Source organism: Xenia sp. Carnegie-2017, unplaced genomic scaffold (genome assembly GCF_021976095.1).
Source record: "Xenia sp. Carnegie-2017 unplaced genomic scaffold, XeniaSp_v1 HiC_scaffold_1, whole genome shotgun sequence".
NCBI classification, from domain to species: domain Eukaryota; kingdom Metazoa; phylum Cnidaria; class Anthozoa; order Malacalcyonacea; family Xeniidae; genus Xenia; species Xenia sp. Carnegie-2017.
Genome location: NW_025813402.1, coordinates 4518160 through 4538969, shown reverse-complemented (window position 1 = coordinate 4538969; position 20810 = coordinate 4518160). Strand labels below are relative to the sequence as shown.

Genomic DNA, 20810 nt, shown 5'->3' with positions numbered 1-20810 from the left:
CTCAAAGTGGAAGTTTTGACAACCAAAATCCGCCATTACCGCCATGTTTTTGACCACGGGGTGCAGGCCCCTTTGCCCCTCCAGGTCTTATAGAGCTCAATGGGTCCAGGCCATTGAGTTCTATAATAACTGGAGCGGCTGACTTTACTGGGGCGAGCATAGATATAGTAGGACTATATCTATGGGGGCGAGGATGCCAAAAAAATGGCGGCCAACGGACGTATTTCCGCTGAAATGATCGCTTTGCAGAAAGATAATATTCTCGACCTCCCCCTGGTGTCTATAGTAAATTATAAAGAATTTTTCAAAAACAAACACGATATCACAGAATATGGATATCGTTAGTTCCATATTCTGTGACGATTCTTTTTTGGCATTTCTTTTATAATGCCAACACTTCAATCGTTCAATTGTTGGTTGTCGTAGTTTCCACAAAAAGGAACATATCGCTTCTCACAGGTGAGATAGTTGTTTGTTTTGTTAGTCCGTCAACGATTGAAAAGCAATTATACATGTTACAAAAGCAATTTTCTGTCATTTGTTAATGCATGAAATCGTAAATTTACCTATCTATTTGCAAAATAGTTTCCCTAAAGCAAAAAAGACCCTGCACACATTTTGCTCTGTGAAACGTATCAAAAAGAAATGATCAGCCCCAACAGTACCCATGATTTGGAGCAGAGCTTGTTATGTTCTATTTGCTGACAACATGCAGGGAAGACCAAGGAGTAAAGATGACTGGAAGATGTTATTGACCAGGCAGAGTCTTAAATAAATGATAATGCTGTAAAGATAATTGATTTATTGTCTGCCTTATCCAGAGTTATTTAATTTGATCATGGTCAAATTCTATGGATGGAGACAATGCACTACCAACTGCTTATGAAATTTATTATTGAAGTGAAAACTGTGTTAATCATTCAAATTGTGCACTTATATTGAAAATATAGGAAAAACAAAAAAAGTGAAAAAGAAGGGTAGAAGTATTAAAACTAAAAATAAATTATAAACACCATTGGAAGCATAAGTGTTTTGATGATTATTTGCATTTTGCCCAATTTATATATCAATATAACAAAATCAAAATGTGCTACAACTTTACAAGTATTTGATGCAGTTGCACTTCAGAACATCACAAAAAGGTTACTTAAAGTAATTTCTATACAATATTACCAAACCTATGCAGACTTGAGTCTTTTTGAAATTTAATATGAAACTCAATTACAGAAAATCCGTAAATATCCAGAGATTTAATATTTACTTTTTTAAAGAAACATATAAAAATCCTACAATTGTGGAGAAAAAAGCCATTGCCTTTCCACGAAAAGAAGCAAAATAGCAATGATAACAAATAAGCTAAATTCTCTCCCGTGAACCACTGTGGAGATGAGCTATGATATACTTTTTTGTATAGACTAAAGAGTTTAATCGATGAAACAAGTTTGACGCTGGTAAGAAAACGACGCATATCTGCATTCATAGATGTGTAGCCGACATATAGCTCTTTCATCGATAGTTATAAATACATCCTCGTAGGAGCCGATAACTGGAAAGCTATGTTGACTCGCTGTTACGAATTGTAGGTTTTTATCGTGATTTTCATCAAAAAATTGCTTGCCGAATCCCAAATACACACATACATTTTCTTCACTCTTTCCTCAGGAGGGAGTGGGAAATTATGAAATTTTCGGAAAAGCGGTTAATTTCGGTAAATCTCAGCGGCAGCGGACGAAATCCGCCATTTTTTTGGCATCATCAGATATCTTATTATATCTAAGGCCGCGCTTGAGATAGCCGCTCCAGTTATTATAAAACTCAATGGTCCAGGCCCCTTTGCCCCTCCAGGTTTTATAGAGCTCAATGGTTATATCAGTAAACCTAATGAACTCCATAACAACCAGTGAACTCGACATTTGAATAACTGGAATGATAACCGAAGCCAAAAATTGAAGCCAAAAAAATTTTTGTCGTCATCATTCGTCATCACACGTCAGGCTCTAGTCTCTCGCGTGTTCATTTTAATTTTTTTAAATCATTTGTCCCTTGGTAATGGTAGAGTTCGGATCTTGATCAGAGCGTAAAAACAACGAAATTTTTGGAATGAAAAGGTTCACGGAAAGTGAATCAAAGTAATAAATCGAGAAGCAGGGTGAGGTGAACTTAGTCGATCTGCTTTTACGCTGCGGTTTTCCTTTAAAACATATCAAAGTCTTTAAGGATATTCAATTACTGATATCGAGATGACAACCATTTAGTATTTCAAGCACTATCAAAATCGATGAAAGATACAATCGCTCTGTAAAAAGTAAAATGCGAGTTATAGACTCAACATTTTTATGAACCTGGATATTCAAGTTTCTTTTTCTTCGGAAAACAGATCTTTAAATCCATTGAAATGACAAAAAGACAAACACTGTCTGACACCGTTTGAAAATTTACCTTCCGACGAAAGAAAAATTTATGCTTGAATATTTCCTCGTCATATTTTCTTATTGTATTGCCTTTTAGCATAAAGTGTAATTTTCAGTTGGCTTTTCCTCGTTACAAGTTGTAAGTTACAACGAACTCACTGTAGTAAAGTTTTAGCTGTAAAAAATAACCTTTTGCGAAGAGTTGGCCTAGTGTGTTGTTGGTCGTGATGTTGTTTATATGTTTATGCTTTTGCAGTTTGTATTCAAATTTATAGTGGCCGTGTATGTTTGGCACTCAGGGGAATGAAACTGACGTACAAACCGCGTGAATATTCGACTTTGAAGGACTGGAACTGACGTACAAACCGCGCAAGAGACTAGGACTTTGGCTTCAATTTATATCTATAAAATATATTGTAGTTATCATTCCAGATATATATATATGGAGTTCACTGATAACAACTGGAAGGCTAACTTGGACGCCATCTTTGAAGCCTACATGAGCGCCGCCATTGAAGGTACGGAGGCGAAATACATCACTTCGAAATTGCCGGATTTTTTGCAAAAAACAGTGGTCTTCAAGCCAGCTTAGTGTCTAAAAATCTTAAACAATGTTTGGACTTTAATATAAAACAAGTTTGAACGACATTTGTACATGTTTAAGCTTGTTTTTAGAAGGATGAAAAGCGAACTTTGTTTTGGCACGTGAAAACATGCCTTATAACTTGAATACAAAACTGACACCCCTCGTTTTTTTTCATTAAAAGGATGTAAAATGCACTTGTCTAGCCTTATAATATTGTTTGAATCTGTGAAAATGAAGCTGTCAGGGCAAAAAACGCTGTTTTTCGATAATTTTGTGTTTCCGAGCAAAATTAGCTCGCCCCAGTCCTTTTGAAAGTTCAGAGCATAAACAAAAGAAAACACTTTGCAAAATATTTCAAAAAGTTAGCAAAAAAATATTTTGAGTTAGTTTTAAAAAAAACTGTTATGCCATATTATTGTGTTATTATTAATTGCACCATTAATGAGTCAAAAGGGTCAATACCCACTTAAAAAAAAGACAAAAACACAATTGACACTCCATATTCATAACTTTTGAAACACTTAATTAAAAATTGTACTGTAATACAAGTATGAAAACGATTATTAGTCTAATATTATAGAATCATATATTTTCACAAATATGACCAAACATTTTAAACACACATCCTAAAATTTAATATATTACATATACATTTATAATCATCTGTATTACAAAAAAAACTAATTTTACAATCAATGTGATATACTATAAAATTTTGATACAGGATATAGAGTTGCTTGCTTTATAATCATTTTAAAACCCTGTTTCTAACCACTGAAGATGAGGGTTGCTTTTTAGCATTTATGTAGAGCAGGTTATATTAGCAATACTTGTCATGTTGTACACTTGGCTATTTATTTATAAGCATGAACTTGCTGATAAAATGCTCAATACACAAATATGGATGCATGTCAAATCTTCCACCAGTTCTTAAGAAGTGGGAGAAGTAAATGACAACAATCACCCACAGCTCAAAATTTCAAATCATCACTATCACACATTACAAAAAGAGCATGTGAAATTCTTACAAAGCAAGTCTAACTTTAAAAGCAATAAAATTGTTATGAAACATGTTATATTAAGTGGATTGTGTGTATTTTGCACAGCATTCAAAGATACAGACTACCTGTTATCAGTTTTATCTTAAATTTTTGGTCTTTCGACGACAAATGAGAAATTCATATTTCGAAGCAAGTTCTCCCTTTTATGTTTTATATAATACAGCGTTACGTATACAAAACATGTCTTGGAACGTCCACAATGCATCTTAACACATTAATAACCAAATTTTGCTAACGGTTTTGAAAAAAATAAAGCATTTAGGCTGGCATTATATTTCCAAGTTAGCAGTTTTTGCAAAACAATCCGTCACGCAAATAAAACAGTCCATGCGAGATACACGCGAAGCGGCAAATCAGGTTCTAAGTGGCTTCAAAAAAGTCTAGGTTTGTTTATAATGAGTTAGCCTTCCAGTTGTTGTCATTGAGTTCTATAATAACTCATGTTATTATAGAACTCAATGGTTGTTGTAGAGTTCACTGCAGTAAACCAGATGGTGCTTCCATTAGAGCGGTATGAAAAAATATTCTTTCACGATCTCCGCATTTCCTTTTTCCCAAAAAATCTTTGACCCAAAAATACGCCGCGGTGTTTATTAACTTTTAAAGAAATTTCGTGCGGTGTATAAGGGAGGTTTATGAAAGTGGGAGGCATTTATTTTGCTATTCAGAGCATAAACAAATCAATATATTTTAAAAAAACCAATATCAATAATTTTGCATAAAAAAATAAAGAAAAAACAGCTTAATTTTGAATAAAGTAAATGGTTTGAACCCGAGAGTATCGTTACATGTTTTAATTTTGAATACAAACGAAAGTGAAGACATCAGAACTTAGAAATACACTATTTGAACAAACTGACTATGGAATTTACAAATATGAAACTGTAAAACATCTATATTCATGAATGATAATTTTATAATGATTTTTATGCTCCGAAACTCGAATATTTTAGGATGTGTTTTTAAGTTTCAGTGACAACGAATAGAAACGTTTCTTCACATTGTTGTTGACCAATCATGACTCAGCAATGATAATTTTGAAAGTAGCGGATAACTCAAATTTGCATTGCTCATTTATGGAAATAAACTTTCCATTTATTACAATTTTTATGTTATTTTACGTCAAACTATAATCGACTTGTTTCAGAAATCTTTGATTTGCAATGTCTCATTTTAAATTTGAATTGGAAATCAATGATATAATTCGCATGGACAGTGCAATAAAAAATGGACCAAAACCGCGATGGCAGCGCAAAACTGAAGACGAATTTTGTGAACAATCAGCAAAAGCATTGACACCAAATAGATTCGTCAACCGAAGCACCAATAAAACACCTTCACGAACGCCAAATAAGAAAACGCCAGGCAAACAAAAAACTCCCAAAACGCCTTCTGGTGATCGTTTTATACCGAATAGAACTTCGATGGACATGGATTCATCTTACTTTAAAATGATGAGCAAAAACGAAAGGGAACAAGAGAATGAAGGTTGTGTTTCAAAAGATGAATACAGAAAGATCATGAGCGAAAACTTGAGTTCGAAAGAATTGAATGCCAAAGTATTGACCCTTTCCAAGAAAGCACCAACTCCAAGAGAGGGCAAGTTTTGAGTTAAATTGCTACATTTGATAACAATGTGTTATTTGAATAGCAAGTCAAGAACATTGCATTCAACATCTGTAAAAGGAAAGTGCTACAGACACATGAAATTAAAAAATTCCTGGCAATTTTGACTAAATTGAAAGCTTTATCAAATTTTAAAACTAAACAGCAAATGTATTCAAACAACCTTTGTTGACTTTTTAAATTTTATTTCAAACAGGCTATTTAAATGACTTGAGGGTTTTATACTGTCAAAGTAAAACTCCAGGAACATCTACAAAAAAGAATTCAAGATATATCCCTTCTGCTCCGGAAAGAATCCTTGATGCTCCTGACCTCATTGATGATTATTGTGAGTATTGAAAATGTTTATAATCCCTTTTCTACTCAATGTAGTTATAGTTGTTTTTATTCATGAACTGGTGTCATTAACTCAAGATGATTATTGTGAGTAATGAATAATGTTTATAATCCCTTTTCTACTCGATGTATTTATAGTTATTTTTATTCATGAACTGGTGTCATTAACTCATACGAGTTGGCAACATAAACTCAAATGAATTTGTAAAATCAATTTTAATAAAATACTAACTATAAATTGACAAGATTAAATCTGATGAGTTAGCAAGATCAACTGCTGAAAGTGACATGATCAACTCATAGAAATTGACCAGATCTATTCTGATAAATAGGTGGTATTACGGCAGATGAATTTCTAATATCAACTCAGATGAACTTGTGTCATCAACTCTGATAACTGGACAAAATCAACTCAAATGAATTGACCAAAGCAACTGTTATAAATGGATAAGATCTAATCTTATGCATTGTTCAGACCTACTCTGATTATTTGCCGAGATCAAATTAAATGAATTAATGAGATCAACCTGAAGTAAATTATGGAGATCAGCTTGAATGAATTGGAAGGATTAACTTAAACGGATCAAATTAGGGAGATCATCTTAATTGGCCAGAACAAATAGTATGCACTAATGAATGAAATTGACAAGATAGATTTAAATAGGTGAAAAAGTCATTCAACATATGAACATATTTTTTATTAGTTGTTAACTTTTACATTGTTTTTTTGAACTTTTAAGAGCAACGTTCTGATATATACATAGAATAATTAAATACAATTTCTTCAATTGAATGTATGTTTTGCTTCAATAGTGGATAAATTTACACTTTTAGAATGTAAAAATGATCCTTATTTTTTTAGATTTGAATTTACTGGACTGGAGTTGCAATGATTATTTGGCAGTTGCTCTTGGTGGTTTTGTATATCTTTGGCATGCCAGCTCTGGCAGTATTGAACAACTTTGTCAAATGGATTCATCTCAGTCTTATGTTGGTTCTGTGTCATGGATCAATGAAGGCAATTATCTGGCAATAGGAGATAGTGATGGTGCTGTACAGGTAAAATATTCTTTCAAAGTTTAGTTTAGCTGTCCTTTTGTAGCTTTTTCGTGAAACCAAATGATCAGATATTTTTTATTATCTTAACATTGTGATAACTTATATTCTGGCATTTGAAACTAATTCAAAAATGCCTTTTGGTAACACAATTTTCACCTTAAATTTTTTTATCATTTGAAATAATTTTACTGTCCGATCATTTGAAGTCCAACTATTTTCACCAAAAATTTTTCGAAATCTTGTGTGTGATGACTTAAGCGACGTTTTCCTTGCTTCTCATTTTTTTCGATACACCCTGTTTGTCATTCAAATTTTTTTACAGTTGACATAGATATTTGTAAAACTTCTGCAATGAGTTATAATGACTATATGTATCGTGTTAAAACAACGTCATAGCGTAATTTAATTGAGTTGCCTTAGAGTCAATATTATTGATGCATTTTAAGAGAGAAGGTTGAGTGATCTGATTTGGCAATTTAACGCTGTTTCTAGGCCTTAGGGTCAATATTATAGGTGCATCTTAAGCGAGAAGGTTGAGTGATCTAATTTGGCAATTTGACGTAATTCCCAGGCCTTAGAGTCAATATTATTGATGCATCTTTAGAGAGAAGGTTGAGTGATCTAATTAAGTTAAGTTAAGTTAAGTTAGCAATTGTATTCATTCAGTGCTTTCACGTCCATGTTGACTGAAGATTGCGTCTTCCATAAAATTGTTGAGATATTTTGCTATCCCATCCCTTCCCTCATTTCCTTCACCATTCCCTTTATTCCTTCCTTCCATTTTCCCTTCCATTTTCCATTTTCTTTCCTTATTCCTTCCCTTCATTTCCTTTCATTCCATTCCATCCATTCTTTCTTCCATTCCATTTCTCCATCCCATTTTCATTTTTTCCTTTCCATTTTTCCTTTTCTTTCCATTTTCCATCCATCCCTTTCCCATTCCTTCCATTTCCATTCCTTTTCCTTTCCTTTTCCATCCATCCATCCATTTTCATTCCATTCCATCTTTCCTTCCTTCCATCCTTCCCATTCCTTCATCGTTTCCCTCCTTTCATCGTTTCCATTCTTTCCCTAATTCCCTTCACCGTTCACCTCCTTTCCCTCATTCCCTTCACTGTTCTTTTATTCCCCCATTTCCTGTTTTAAAGATAACCACACAGCAAGCATTTTCACAAAGCAAACAATTTTGCCATTAATCAGAAATTGCAGCGGCTGATTAAATACATCCTTTTGTAGTCTGATGAATATTATTTATCAATGGCGATGCTTTGTTGCGTTAAAAGTGAATATTTTGGTGGAATATTTCGTTTATTTGAGATAGTTACATTCAAAAATGAACTCATCAACGATATTTCAGCTTTGGGATGTTGAGCATAAAAAACGTGTGCGAAAAATGACGGGACATGCCGCTCGAGTTGGGTCATTATCATGGAATTCGTTTATATTATCTAGGTAGGATCAGGTCAAAATATTAATATATTTGAGAAATGAAGTATCATTAAATCAAATCTTTCAACTATAGCGGAAGTCGCAGTGGTTCGATTCACCACCATGACGTCAGAGTTGCTGATCATCAGGTGGCTACATTAAATTGTCACTCACAGGAAGTGTGTGGGCTCAAATGGTCACGTGATGGCAAGTATTTGGCCAGTGGAGGAAATGATAATCTTCTTTTAATTTGGGACACAAATGTCAATTCAAGTGGTGATATGAGTTCACCATTATTCACCTTGACCCATCATCAGGCAGCTGTCAAGGTATTTCCGACGAAATCTTTTATGACACATCACGTATTTGTCATGATATATCTCTTGCTATTCTTTTTTAAGAAGCATTTCTCAATGACGAAAGATTTCCATGTAATCAAGCCAACCTTATCAACTATGATTGATCGATTATTATCGTTTTCGAATTATCTCGATTTTCCTTCTAAAGTATCTCGCAATATCTTCTTCTGTTTTTGTCGACTATCTATACTAAGTTGTTCTTAGGTAATGCACAGAACTAAATGAAAAGTCCCCTTATCGTTCTCATTATTTTGAGCAATCAGAGGTTTTCATCTTCCATGTTGTGCGTGTTTTCACGCCAAAAAATTGTTCATTAACTGCAAAATGCTCGGTGTAGATTGTTAAAATTTTCAGTCTAAACGAAGAAATAACTTATGTCCAGTCTGAACGAAGAAATTGTACATTCGTTGTTTTCTAAAGGCTTTAGATTGGTGTCCATTTCAACGCAATGTTATTGCGAGTGGAGGCGGCACAGCTGACAGACACATAAGATTTTGGAACGCTGCTACTGGTGTTTGTCTAAACGCTATCGATACCAAATCACAGGTATAAATAATGAAGAGAATTTTCAACGATATTTATGATGTAATAATGTGCATGTGATAAGGAATTCCTAAATTAATGGCATTTTAGTTATTTACTACCCCCTTCGTGACGGCGATTACAACTAAATAGTCTTTTTATATCTTAGGCATGACAAACTATATTTTTACTTTACAGGTTTGTTCAATTTTATGGTCAAATCATTCTAAAGAACTAATATCTAGCCATGGATACGCACATAATCAGCTTACAATCTGGAAATATCCGAGTATGTCTAAAGTCACTGAATTAACTGGTCATTCATGTCGTGTCCTGCATATGGTACTCAGTCCCGATGGTCAAACGGTCATTTCCGGATCTGCAGACGAAACCTTGCGTCTATGGAAGTGTTTTGCTATTGATCCAGTTTCAAAGAAAAAACAGCAAAATGCTAAAAAATGTTCGAAATCTATCATAAAACAATCTATACGTTGAATTTTTACAATGTTTGACATTTGGACGTTTTTATACGAATTAAAATGTATAATATAGTGTATGCGATGAAGAATAGTCGCCAAGCGGTAAAAGATTCATTGTAATATTATTGTTTTAAAAAGAACATGCAATCTTACTCTTGGATCTTTGACAAATTTTAAATATTCTTGTGCATAACCTGTGGGTGCGATTTTTTATGGGCGGGATGAACATTTGTTTTTAATGATGTAAAAGGTTTTTGATATCTCTATAAAAGTAAACAAAATACTTGATTGGTTATTGTATTGCTTTTCTAGATCTGCATATATTGTTAATTGCTGTCAGTCCAACAATATATTGCAATGTTTTGAATTTTTGTAAAAATGTTTTGTCTCGTTTGTGGAAAACATGATCGAGGATATTCTGGTACAATTTTCCCTGTGTGGCTTCCGATAGGAAGTTTTCGCAGTTTTTTTCCAAATATTTGTTAGATGATCGTGTTCTATCCAGGAAAAACAAACAGGGCATTGTACACAATGTAAATGTACCTAGGTGGTTAAAGCGAAGGCTTGTTGGGGGTGGAGATGGATGTGTGTGATTAAGCTTTGTCTTCATCTTGTAGCATGTGCAAAACATAGTAAATGAAAGTTTAGTGTTTTATTGAAACCTATGACTATAAAATACTTTTAAATTGTATTCACATGTTTGCGTGTCATTAGAAATTCACCTGTTCTCGTATTTCATTCTCTTTGTACCTTAAAACCTAGACAATGGTTACGATGGAGGCTTGGTCGGGGTGTGACGGGGGGTTAGTTAGGTGCGCCTTTCCTCGTGATTGCTTGCTGCCTTATCATTTCGGGCTTGTTTTATTGGTCATATTGGTGTAACTTTGATATTTGTAAAAAAAATTGCATATATTCCGAGGAGGTTTTCTTAAAATGTGTAAACCACTTCAAAGGATTGTATACTATCATTTTCTCCAAAACTAAACTGAGTTTGAATCTATTGTCTCCTTAATGATAGATCATTTTGTGCATGTTATTAACCAAGAATGATGATCAGATGAGTGTGGACACATTTTATGCAATGTCATTCAAGGATATGACCGTACGTAACAAATTTTAAGAATGGAGAATTTGACAGGAACGCCTTAGCGCACGGGATCAAAGTATTTTGAGACTAAATAATTTTTGTAAACAAGATTACTTTGTTGCCCATGCTCAGTACTTTACCCAACGTCTATAAAAGGCATCGCGATTTTGCTTCTTCGCATAACATACTGGCTTTTGGAACTCGAAGGAGCAAAGCAAATTTGAATATGGATTTCTTACAGTTGGTGCTATTTGCAGCAATCATATGCAAAGCTGGTGCAGATGTTGACCAAGCTTATGTGCTACACAACGGATCTCTCCCGACAATTGGTTGCTATTACCTGCCAAGAAACATTCAATGTCCACGAAGTGTGATCAACTACAAGGTTTTTGGTCTAAACTACAAAGACAGCACCTCAAAAGTTGGCTTGAACTCAGTAAAACTCATGATGACTTCCCTTCATTATTTTAAAGATGTTTCCCACACTTGCAAAGATGCTGTTCGCGAATACGCATGCTCAAATACGTTTGGACGTTGCGTCAAAGATAAGCGCCAGAAATATGGTGTGGACGTAAAATATAACATCACTCGTACGAAATTGGCCTGTGTTAAAATAAAACAAAAGTGCCCTCACGCTGTTCAAGAAGCAACCATCAATAACTGCACAAATATAATGACAGATTTCCATGATTTGGAGCATTGCACTAAGATACCGAAAATTCGTGGAGATTTTTGTCGAAAAACAAAGTTTCAGGTACATCCTATAAGTGAAATTCTTGCTTCTGGTATTTTTATTGTTTGTCAGTTTACTGCTTATCGTAAACATAAGACATGTAAATCTCACAACTATTTATCTGTAAACAACATTGCTGTAACTTCTTAACGTTGTCAATCATTTCAGTTTCCGAAATCTCATGTGGAATTTTACCGTTCAAATATGGCAAGATTTAATTTGACGTACACCAGTATTGCACCTCTCCTCAATTTTTCACCTTATTGTGATCAAAGATTTCGAGCAATCAACTGTCAAGTTTTACAAGGTCCAATTTGTTCCAGTGACAAAACTCTGCGGATGTGCGTCATCAGTCAACAACAATGTATCGCTGATATAAAGCGTTGGTAAGGATCAATTTTTCGCCTTTTTTCAATTATTCCTCTGATGTTTATAGAACCCTGAATAACATTTGATCCTATCATTCGCTTTCTTAAGCAGAAGCATTACTAGAATTTAAAATTCTCTTTGTAAAAAGACACGCGTGGACTTGTAGCTAATTCGACATTCCATTTTCAAAAAGTGAATTAGAAGAATTTTCGAAAAAATTTTTCATCGTGAAAAACGCTAAAAACTTTTGATAAAATGTAATGGCCAGCTACCGAAAATGCAACGAATTTATAAAATAATACTGATTTTTGGCAATTAAGCTGTTGACGGTGCTCGACATGTTGAGTTGTATATGTCTGTGTCTCTTTTCAACTGTGTTAATATTGAATATGGCTGTCATCATTTACCGCCTGTGGTCACCAGTATGACACTGTTGATATGTATCGAATTTATTTGACGTAAGATGTTATGTGAACTCTCGTTATTTATACTTGGATATGTTATTCTTCTCAGCTTATTAGGGCCTTACGTAAGTCACGTCTCCAATCTTCGACCATATTTCTTGACCATGTGTGAGTTATTCCCTGACGCTAACAAGGCAGCATTAATTCCATTGCCGAAGGTTGAAATGGACGAAGAATCTACTTGATAGCAACCAAGAGACTAAACCACCATGTTTGAGAAGGAAAGCTGCCTTTTTTCTGTCAAGACGTATTTTAGTAACACTTTTGTTTAAGCTTAATTGTTTTAAATATGCTTTTAGCATTTTTGATCCATAATCTCGTAGTTGCCGGCTATCACTAGGTTATAAATAGGAGAACTAAAGCAACGACAGAATGTGTAAACAATCGCCAGTTGCTGGAACAAAACAATCACTCCTTGAATATAGCCACGATTATCTGTCATTTATAATTTATTCCCTTAATCTTTTTAGTAATAACTATATTCTGTTTTAAAGCGACCTTAGATAATTCAGTGTTAAGAAAAATGTAAGATTTAAATCAATGTACATTAAAAGTAATTTTCAGCAAAGTTATTTCTTTCACAGTTACATAAATCAGCTTATGTTGTGTTAGTAAACATCAGGTAATGTTAGTTTTCATAAATCATGTAGCTAGCTTAGTGCAAAGAGAAAAAATTCATTTACCATCTGCATTGTGAATTGACACCGTATGGTTTAAAAAAAAATTGTAATATTTTTAAATGAGCTTGAAATATGTAATCTGATCTAAGAGACTGTTTGTTGTCTACGGGAGTCGACATATATGTTTTTGATGTTGTTTATTAGATGCTTATGCTAATACTAATTAATGTACGACTTGGTAATTTATTGTCATACCATATATGAAAGAAGATTGATGCTGAGTAGCTATCACTATTTTTCACAGTTTTTTTTCAGATTGAAAAATTCTTTGTTTGATTTATGAGAATTCCATGAAAAACTTTGAAAACGATGGGACGTAATATAAACCAAATTAAACAACATCTGGAAAGATCATTTTAACAACAGTTTAAAAATTTAATTTGTTCCTTATGTGTTTTTGGTTTTTTAGTTAATCTCGACGACGACAAAAATGAGTGAATGGAAATTCTTGTCATCAAGTAAACCGTAATCCTTTAAAGATACACAGGTTCTATTCAACCCCATTTCTTATAGATATTAGAGGACGGGCAAGTTGTATGAAAGACCTTAAATTTTGCCCATCTTTCAAACATAAACAGTACGCAGAACTGAATAAGCAGATTTACATATTAGTCTTGCTTATCCCGGATTTGTTTTATACTTTTCTTTGGTTAGAGCTTCATTCATTGACTTTTGCGCAACGCGATTTAACCATTATTTAACTAACTGCATGACACCGAATACGACATTACAACAGCGGATAGTGCATACGATGTGAAACTCATTTAGCTAAAAACTTGTTTTGTATATAATTGTCCCATGTATAGAAATAGAAAATTAAGGATGCTCTTGTTCTTCTAAAATTTGTTTCTGTTATCCAAATGACAAATTAAACGCTGATGGAAAATGCAAGTCCTTACAGGTTTTTCTTGGCTGTCCGTTTGGTGATGGAATTATGATTCAATATGTCAACAATCGGTATTATATCTTTTGTGTTGTCATCTGTTATCTTACATTAGCATGTAGCAGTGGAGACCATTTAATCAACAAATTTGCGAAAAGGTTTCGCCGCTAAAATAAACTCGCATTAATGTTCTGCTTGTTGCTTCATTCTTTGGATTTAATGTTTTAAACTCTTCACAAAGTATTTAATCACCCACAAAGTAGAATCCTATATATGACAAGTCACATTTACTTTAATATTTGCCTGGTATACTATTTAAAACCTGTTCAGTTTTTTATCGCAATAAGTTCATTTACATACAATGACCTGTATAAACAAATCAAAAATTTTCGGTTCTGATACGCGGAGTTTTACGCGGGGTATCTCAGTAACTAGAATCTTACGTATGCTACAGCAACCGTCCATCATTACGTAACAATGAAACAGCAAAATTTCTCTTCAATATTTCAAAGAAAAGAAACAGCAGTCTCATTCAACGTATTTCAGAACACGTTTATTGATTTTGAATCTAAAATTAATAGTTTCTGTGAGAAGTTCGAAAACGAACAAGCAATAAGTCCCATGTTTTGACTACATTTCAGCGGATTGTTTTAATTACGATACAATTGAAAGACAAATCCGATTATATTTACACCATCTGCAGGAAATATCACTGTTATTTACACTGTTGACAATTTTATCTATCTGGCAGAAATTCTAGATGGTCTAGCGAAAGACGATTGTCTTACACCCACTACGTCAAGTTTGCTATAAAAGACAATACCAATATGTTATCGCAGTCATAACCCAAAATTCATTTACTATTAATTTGGCGTCTCTTCTTAAAATTTAAAATGACTTTTGCGAAACTTCTTGTTCTCCTGTCGCTCAGCTATATCACCTCGGGAGCAATCATTGGATCAGGTTATCTTGAAATGAACCAGAGTGTACCGGCTCGCTGTTTTAACATGCCAAGTAATTCGTTGTGTCCTTCATTTGATCATCAGATCGTTGGCCAAAATAATGCTCCTGATAAATTATTCCAGTTAAGCTTGCAAGTAATTAAAATTAAACTTGCTTCCATGCCTTTCTTCAATCACAGTCATGATTGTATGCACTGTGTACGTGAATACTCATGCTCAAACAATATCATGAAATGCACTCCAGATAATCAGTCGCCCTTTGGTTTTCGCTTGGCATTTGATGTAAAGCGAACAGAGACAGCATGTGCAAATATCAAACGAGTTTGTCCACAAGATGTTCAAGATGTAATCACCTTTAATTGTTCTGTCATCCAAAGAAATCCATTTGAATATTCATATTGCATCAAACCTCCAGTAGTAGCTGGTGATATTTGTCCAGCAACGAATTATATGGTATATTACATTTTTCATTCCTAATTGTATTGTTTAGTAGTGTACTGAAATCTGCTTAGTAAGGCTTTTGAAAATGGTTTCCTTTATGTTATAGATATACAATAGCTAATAAACAGAGCATTAAAAAACACGATTTTGATATCATCTTACAACAAATGAAAGTACAGTTAGCACACTAAAATATCATTGTGTCAATGTATCTTCAATTTCTTGGTTTTATACTAAAAGTGAAAGTTATGCACAGTTTGTAAACTCTTCTGTTTTTACATTAACTACATGATGACGAGCATACAAACTGCGTCCAATTTGTCTTCTTTGCTTATTTTTCTAGTACCCTGCTGCACTCGTAAAGGCATTCTCCATTTTTGCAAAAGGTTTTGCGAAGCAGGTTAATGTCAGACTCGTTAATGCATTTACAAATAAAACATGCAAACAACGTTTCATTGAAACTTACTGCCAAATCTTACGAGGAAGTATTTGCTCCAGTGACATGAAACTTCGCATGTTTGCTATAAATAAGCAAGAATGTATGGCAATTATGACTTCTTGGTAAGTATCAAGTATTTATGCTTAATTGAAAGGTCGGTTTTTTTATCATTGTCTGGATTTTTCTTTTTCTTTGACCTTTTGGCTTTTGAATCAATCCAACCGATTCAAACAATTTCTTGCTAAAACATTTTCAAAGCACTCTCAGGATATTGTTAAAGGTGAATAGGTGACCACTGTTGCAGCCAATCAGTTAGCTTGAGAGGAAAAAATAACAATAAGATAAGAAGGCACAAAATTGTTGAATTATTAACGAATGAGAGAGTTGTTTTATTTTTTCTTACGGATCCAACAATAGAAGTTAATATGGTCAATAGCTAACAATATTGAACTGAATTTATAACTGTAAAAATTTGGTCGATTATTTTTGCAAAACAGCTTATCTAATGAATTGCGTTTCTTTTTCATTCAGTATTACCGTCCCAGCGTACTCTGCGTATTTGCGAGAAGAGTGTAAACTTCTTCCCGATAAAAGTGCCCAGAGAGTACCTCTGCCATCGGTTTCCAACTTCAACAATGCCATTAACGGGCGAAAGTAGTCAAATTAATCAGAGGTCGATAGAAAGAATGGCGATAAAGTTCATAAAAGCCGAAGATAAAATAATTCTAAATAAAATGGTTTTTAGTTTTTTATATTTTAATAAATGTAATCCATAATTTGTTTTATGGTTTTATATTTTTGCACAATGGAAACTGTTGTTTAAACCTCCGTCTAAATCAGGGGTGTAACTTAGGTGACTTAGGTCAGATTTAGTGGGAGATGTATGTAGGTACTTAGGAATATTGAGCTCTATGCGGTGTCCCCCCAAAAAAGTGATAGAAATCATATCTTTTTGACTGTAATGGATTTCTCAAGGAATCTCAATCCCGGCCGTAATACCACTGGGATTTATAACTGAGATTTAACAAAGATTAAGTATACTGCTTTGCAAAAAAGTACAATTTCTCACCACCATTTCTCATTTACTCAATCATGAAGAGAAATATAAAGATGCATTACTGATTAAAGTGATCATTATTGAAGAAAAATAATGAAGTATTTTCAAAAACTTCATTTAAGCAAAAACTGACAACAATATATGCTTGGGAGAAATGGACTTAGAGTTTGCTAGAAGTTTTTGTAAATGGGTATCTTTCCATCAATGGCTTTCCTTCCTCTACGTATCTATTCTGTGCCTCTACTTTAAAAGTCCCTTTACAAAACTCATGCGCAGGCGCAAAAGAGCGCAAAGCATTAAAATATTAAAATAAAATACTGGTCTGGTCACTGCCTGAGTGCTGGTCCAGTGCTGGGAGTGCTGGTCATTCTTTGGCAATTGTTCTTAGGCTTAGCCTGCATGCAGGTTGCATTTTGTATTTTCACAATTGATATTTCTATTTTTCTACACATTTCATCGTCTTTTACCGAGTTTTGTCATGGGTTTCGGTGATTTAAAAGTAAAATCTGGTCAAAAGGTTTTAAATGAATACTTGGCTGATAAAAGTTATATCGAGGGGTAAATTTATGCTTAAAATACTTTAAATACAGGGCTGTGTCAGATTTTATGGTTTGCTTAAGTCTGGCATGGCATGGCCCACGTGTACAGTGTACTTTCTTGTTGTGTACATTTATAAATTTTTAGAATAGTACATTTATAGATTTTTCCTTATATTTATTATATAATATAGCAAATTCCTTTTTAAATTGTTATCTTATAACTTTTGGGATCTGTATTCTTGAAATTGGATGGAAGTAGATAGGGGTATTATTGTTATTTAATTGTACTACGAGAAGTAGTTAAGAATTAATTTGAATGAATATTGACTTAATTACTGGTTATTTGGCTTTTATATTTGTTGATAAGTTAAAAAATAAAATTCATATGCATTGTTAATGGTAACAAGAAGCAAAGCAATTTTATCAACTTCTGTTTAATATGTTTCAACTAAAATTTTGGTATCAATTTAGGTGATATTTAAATATAACACTTCTGCAATGACTTTAAGATGAGAAAATCAAAACATTTTAAGGATCTTTTTTGACAGAAAACAGAACTTCTTTGAACTAACAAGTTTTACTAAGCTAATTGTAGTTTTGGTAAGATAGTTTATACATGTAACATAAAGTGTTACATATGGTACATTAATACACAAACATTTTCCTCAGGTATCAACCATCTCAAGCAGATTTCATAGTATTTGAAGCTATGGGAAATGCACCCAGTGTTGACCTTAGTCATGCACTTCGGTGGTATAATCACATTTTGTCATATGGAAATGAGGCTGCCAGCTTCTCTGGACCTAAAACCATTATCCTCTTATGGACCTTCTGTTTCAAAATCTAATGATGATGATGACGATGATGATGATGATGAAGATTTGTTTGGCAGTGATACCGAAGAGGAAAAGGTTTGATTCTTAAAAAACAAGCAATTTAAGTGATGGTGAAACTCAATTATTGACTTCACAATGGATTTGGCTGTATAAATTTCATAATATTACAATCACTCATTTTTTAGAAATCTGTTAATTTTTTTTACAGTAAGTGAATGGAGAAAAATTTTCATAGCACATTTGTCTAGCAACAAGTAAAATTCTGTTGTATAAATTAGTTTTCTGTGAAAATGAAAGGAGAACGTGGGAAAAATTTATGTATTCATTATTCATTATATATTCAAATGTATTAATTTTGAATGAAGTAAATTACATCATGTACAATGTGATTATGTTGTGGAAAATGTTTTCATTTTAATCAATATCCTATATTGCTGTTGGCAGTTTACTTTTGTTCAGCACATTTACTTTTCAGCAAATTTCTATTTACAAAATCCTTATTACTTTAGGCAGCTGCTGAAAAGTTAAAAGAGGAACGAATCGCAGCCTACAACGAAAGAAAGGCAAAAAGTAGATGTAAACTTATTCTTGAATTTTATTAATGTTTCGTTCTTTATAAAATTTTGTACTATTTTCTCCTTTGATTGATTGTGTTTTTTTAGAAACTGCTGTGATTGCAAAATCTAATATTGTTATTGATGTAAAGCCTTGGGATGATGAAACTGGTAAACTAATCAATGATTTTGTCATGTATAATGCCTTGATTTTACTTGCCTTAAAAAACTGCATTGAGTATTCTATTGAATGTTTAAACATATTTATAAACAAGCACCTCCAAACTTGCATTCTATGGGTTGCATTGAAACAAACTTTGGAATATTTTGAAATTCTCCTTGAACTTTCAGACAACACTCTAGTTTTTTAAAGTTACTTGAAACGAAGAGTATAAGTGTTTCTTTCTGTTGCTTTTGAACTTATGGAAATGTGCCTTTTATAGATATGGCTGAAGTTGAAAAACTTGTCAGAAGTATTGAAAAAGATGGTTTGCTTTGGGGTGCAAGTAAATTAGTCCCACTGGCCTATGGTGTAAAAAAATTACAAATTTCTTGTGTTGTTGAAGATGATAAAGTTGGCACAGATGATTTGCAAGAGGAAATTGCCAAATTTGATGACTTTGTTCAATCAACAGATATTGCTGCCTTTAATAAGGTGTAGATAACACAATTATATAATTGAGCCAATAAAAATTGACCTATATTCATAATATTGTTGTGCAGTCACACTAATTTCCAAAGATTTCCACAAGGCATGCAAATAGTCCTTGACGCTTATTTTGGGTTTTATCTTACTTATAATTATTGGGAAATTTACTATAAATGCCTAACTTTTTGTTGATTGAACTAGTTGACCTTAGTTTATAACTCCTTAGTATGATCTGGTATTCTATATAAAAAACTGCAACCTGGCAACCATTAATGAAAATGAATCTTATTTTAATAAGACTAGGCTATAGTTACAAAATAATTAAAAATAGTAATTATGTGATGCAAAATATTTTCAAGGCATGCATTTTTTAATAGTCAAATAATGATTTTTATGGACTGGTTGTTCCTTTATTGGTTGTCATTTGCCACAGAATAAGATATTAGTGGAACTGTCAAAGTATTAGAGGAAGAATTTGGTGGATTCACAGAAGTTGTTTGGGGGAGTTGGCAAGTGGATCATGTTGTTGAATAGTGATTAGTTAAATTATTGTCGTATTTTTGTGTTGTTTCTTCACTTTGTACCACCAATAGAAGATTGTACCAATAAACAAAGCAGCAACAACCAACAACCTAAAAAATTTGAACATATAAAATTTTGTTTCAATTGAAAGGTCTTCTGGTAAATTAAGGACTAAATGATTATGTCTGACCTTCTAGTACTTATCAGATATGTATAGCTATTTAAAAGTCAACTAAAAGTGTCATGCCTTATTCAATGGTACATTTCAGCAAACCAAAGTGGCGATTGTTTTATACAAGCAGAATAAATTATTTGAAATAGCAAAGCTAAAGAAACATACCAAATATAATGAACTGGCAGAATTTCACCGCAACAACCATTCTCACAACAATACTCTGAATTTGTACAACTATAATTAAAACCACGTGGTTATGTGTTGTCGTGTTCATATTTAAAAATTTACAGCAATTACTGGGACATTTCTGATGATGTACATTCAAGTCATAGTTATACTTACATTACTTCGGTTTGCTTTCCATTGTCACGATAAAAACGACATTTTTTGAACGAAGAAATCTGAAGATGTAACGAGTTAAGGAATTATCTTTAATTTAAGCATTTTACGAAGTACTTTATCAAAAAACTTTAACGTTTCAGCATCCAGCGTTCTCAAACATTTCTTTTGGTAATGAATGACAAGTACTAGTCTGTACATAGCAAAAGTTTTA

At 33.2% G+C, this 20810-nt stretch overlaps 4 protein-coding genes across 5 annotated transcripts in view; all 4 read left to right on the top strand.

Annotated features, from left to right (window-relative positions):
* Window positions 1–10150, top strand: part of LOC124443752 (cell division cycle protein 20 homolog) — a 42674-nt gene extending 32524 nt beyond the window's left edge. Inside the window, exons 2-8 of one of the 2 annotated variants that reach the window (XM_046994282.1) lie at window positions 5206–5657; window positions 5881–6012; window positions 6883–7079; window positions 8437–8531; window positions 8602–8836; window positions 9287–9412; window positions 9587–10150. In XM_046994282.1, coding sequence (XP_046850238.1) covers window positions 5222–5657; window positions 5881–6012; window positions 6883–7079; window positions 8437–8531; window positions 8602–8836; window positions 9287–9412; window positions 9587–9883 — 1518 coding nt within the window. In that variant the 5' untranslated portion in view covers window positions 5206–5221 and the 3' untranslated portion in view covers window positions 9884–10150. Of the gene's footprint in view, window positions 1–5116; window positions 5658–5880; window positions 6013–6882; window positions 7080–8436; window positions 8532–8601; window positions 8837–9286; window positions 9413–9586 lie in introns of those variants that run through there. The other variant, XM_046994274.1, reaches the window with a different exon arrangement.
* A 773-nt stretch (window positions 10151–10923) lies between these two features.
* On the top strand, window positions 10924–13092 carry LOC124436199. The gene is made up of 3 exons (XM_046986151.1): window positions 10924–11708; window positions 11856–12073; window positions 12570–13092. Exons 1-3 carry the CDS (start codon window positions 11079–11081, stop codon window positions 12703–12705), a joined length of 984 nt encoding a protein of 327 aa, XP_046842107.1. The 5' UTR covers window positions 10924–11078; the 3' UTR covers window positions 12706–13092.
* A 1824-nt stretch (window positions 13093–14916) lies between these two features.
* LOC124436406 lies at window positions 14917–16701 on the top strand. Its single transcript, XM_046986323.1, has 3 exons — window positions 14917–15498; window positions 15830–16047; window positions 16457–16701. The coding sequence occupies exons 1-3, from the start codon at window positions 14977–14979 to the stop codon at window positions 16581–16583; spliced, it is 867 nt and encodes a 288-aa protein (XP_046842279.1). The 5' UTR covers window positions 14917–14976; the 3' UTR covers window positions 16584–16701.
* Window positions 16702–17401: 700 nt separating this feature from the next.
* On the top strand, window positions 17402–19621 carry LOC124436411 (elongation factor 1-beta-like). The gene is given in 6 exon segments (XM_046986337.1): window positions 17402–17540; window positions 18191–18325; window positions 18327–18432; window positions 18867–18927; window positions 19020–19082; window positions 19355–19621. Coding segments are annotated over 6 exon segments (663 nt in total). The 5' UTR covers window positions 17402–17460; the 3' UTR covers window positions 19573–19621.
* The last annotated feature ends 1189 nt before the right edge of the window (window positions 19622–20810 follow it).

Excerpts from the sequence above, each read along its gene's own strand:
- LOC124436406 (XM_046986323.1), top strand. The coding sequence starts at position 14,977 with ATGACTTTTGCGAAACTTCTTGTTCTCCTGTCGCTCAGCTATATCACC. Across the intron at positions 15,499-15,829 it reads GTCCAGCAACGAATTATATG|TACCCTGCTGCACTCGTAAA; the intron begins GTATATTACATT and ends TTATTTTTCTAG. Across the intron at positions 16,048-16,456 it reads ATGGCAATTATGACTTCTTG|TATTACCGTCCCAGCGTACT; the intron begins GTAAGTATCAAG and ends TTTTTCATTCAG.
- LOC124436199 (XM_046986151.1), top strand. The coding sequence starts at position 11,079 with ATGCTCAGTACTTTACCCAACGTCTATAAAAGGCATCGCGATTTTGCT. Across the intron at positions 11,709-11,855 it reads GTCGAAAAACAAAGTTTCAG|TTTCCGAAATCTCATGTGGA; the intron begins GTACATCCTATA and ends CAATCATTTCAG. Across the intron at positions 12,074-12,569 it reads ATCGCTGATATAAAGCGTTG|CTTATTAGGGCCTTACGTAA; the intron begins GTAAGGATCAAT and ends TATTCTTCTCAG.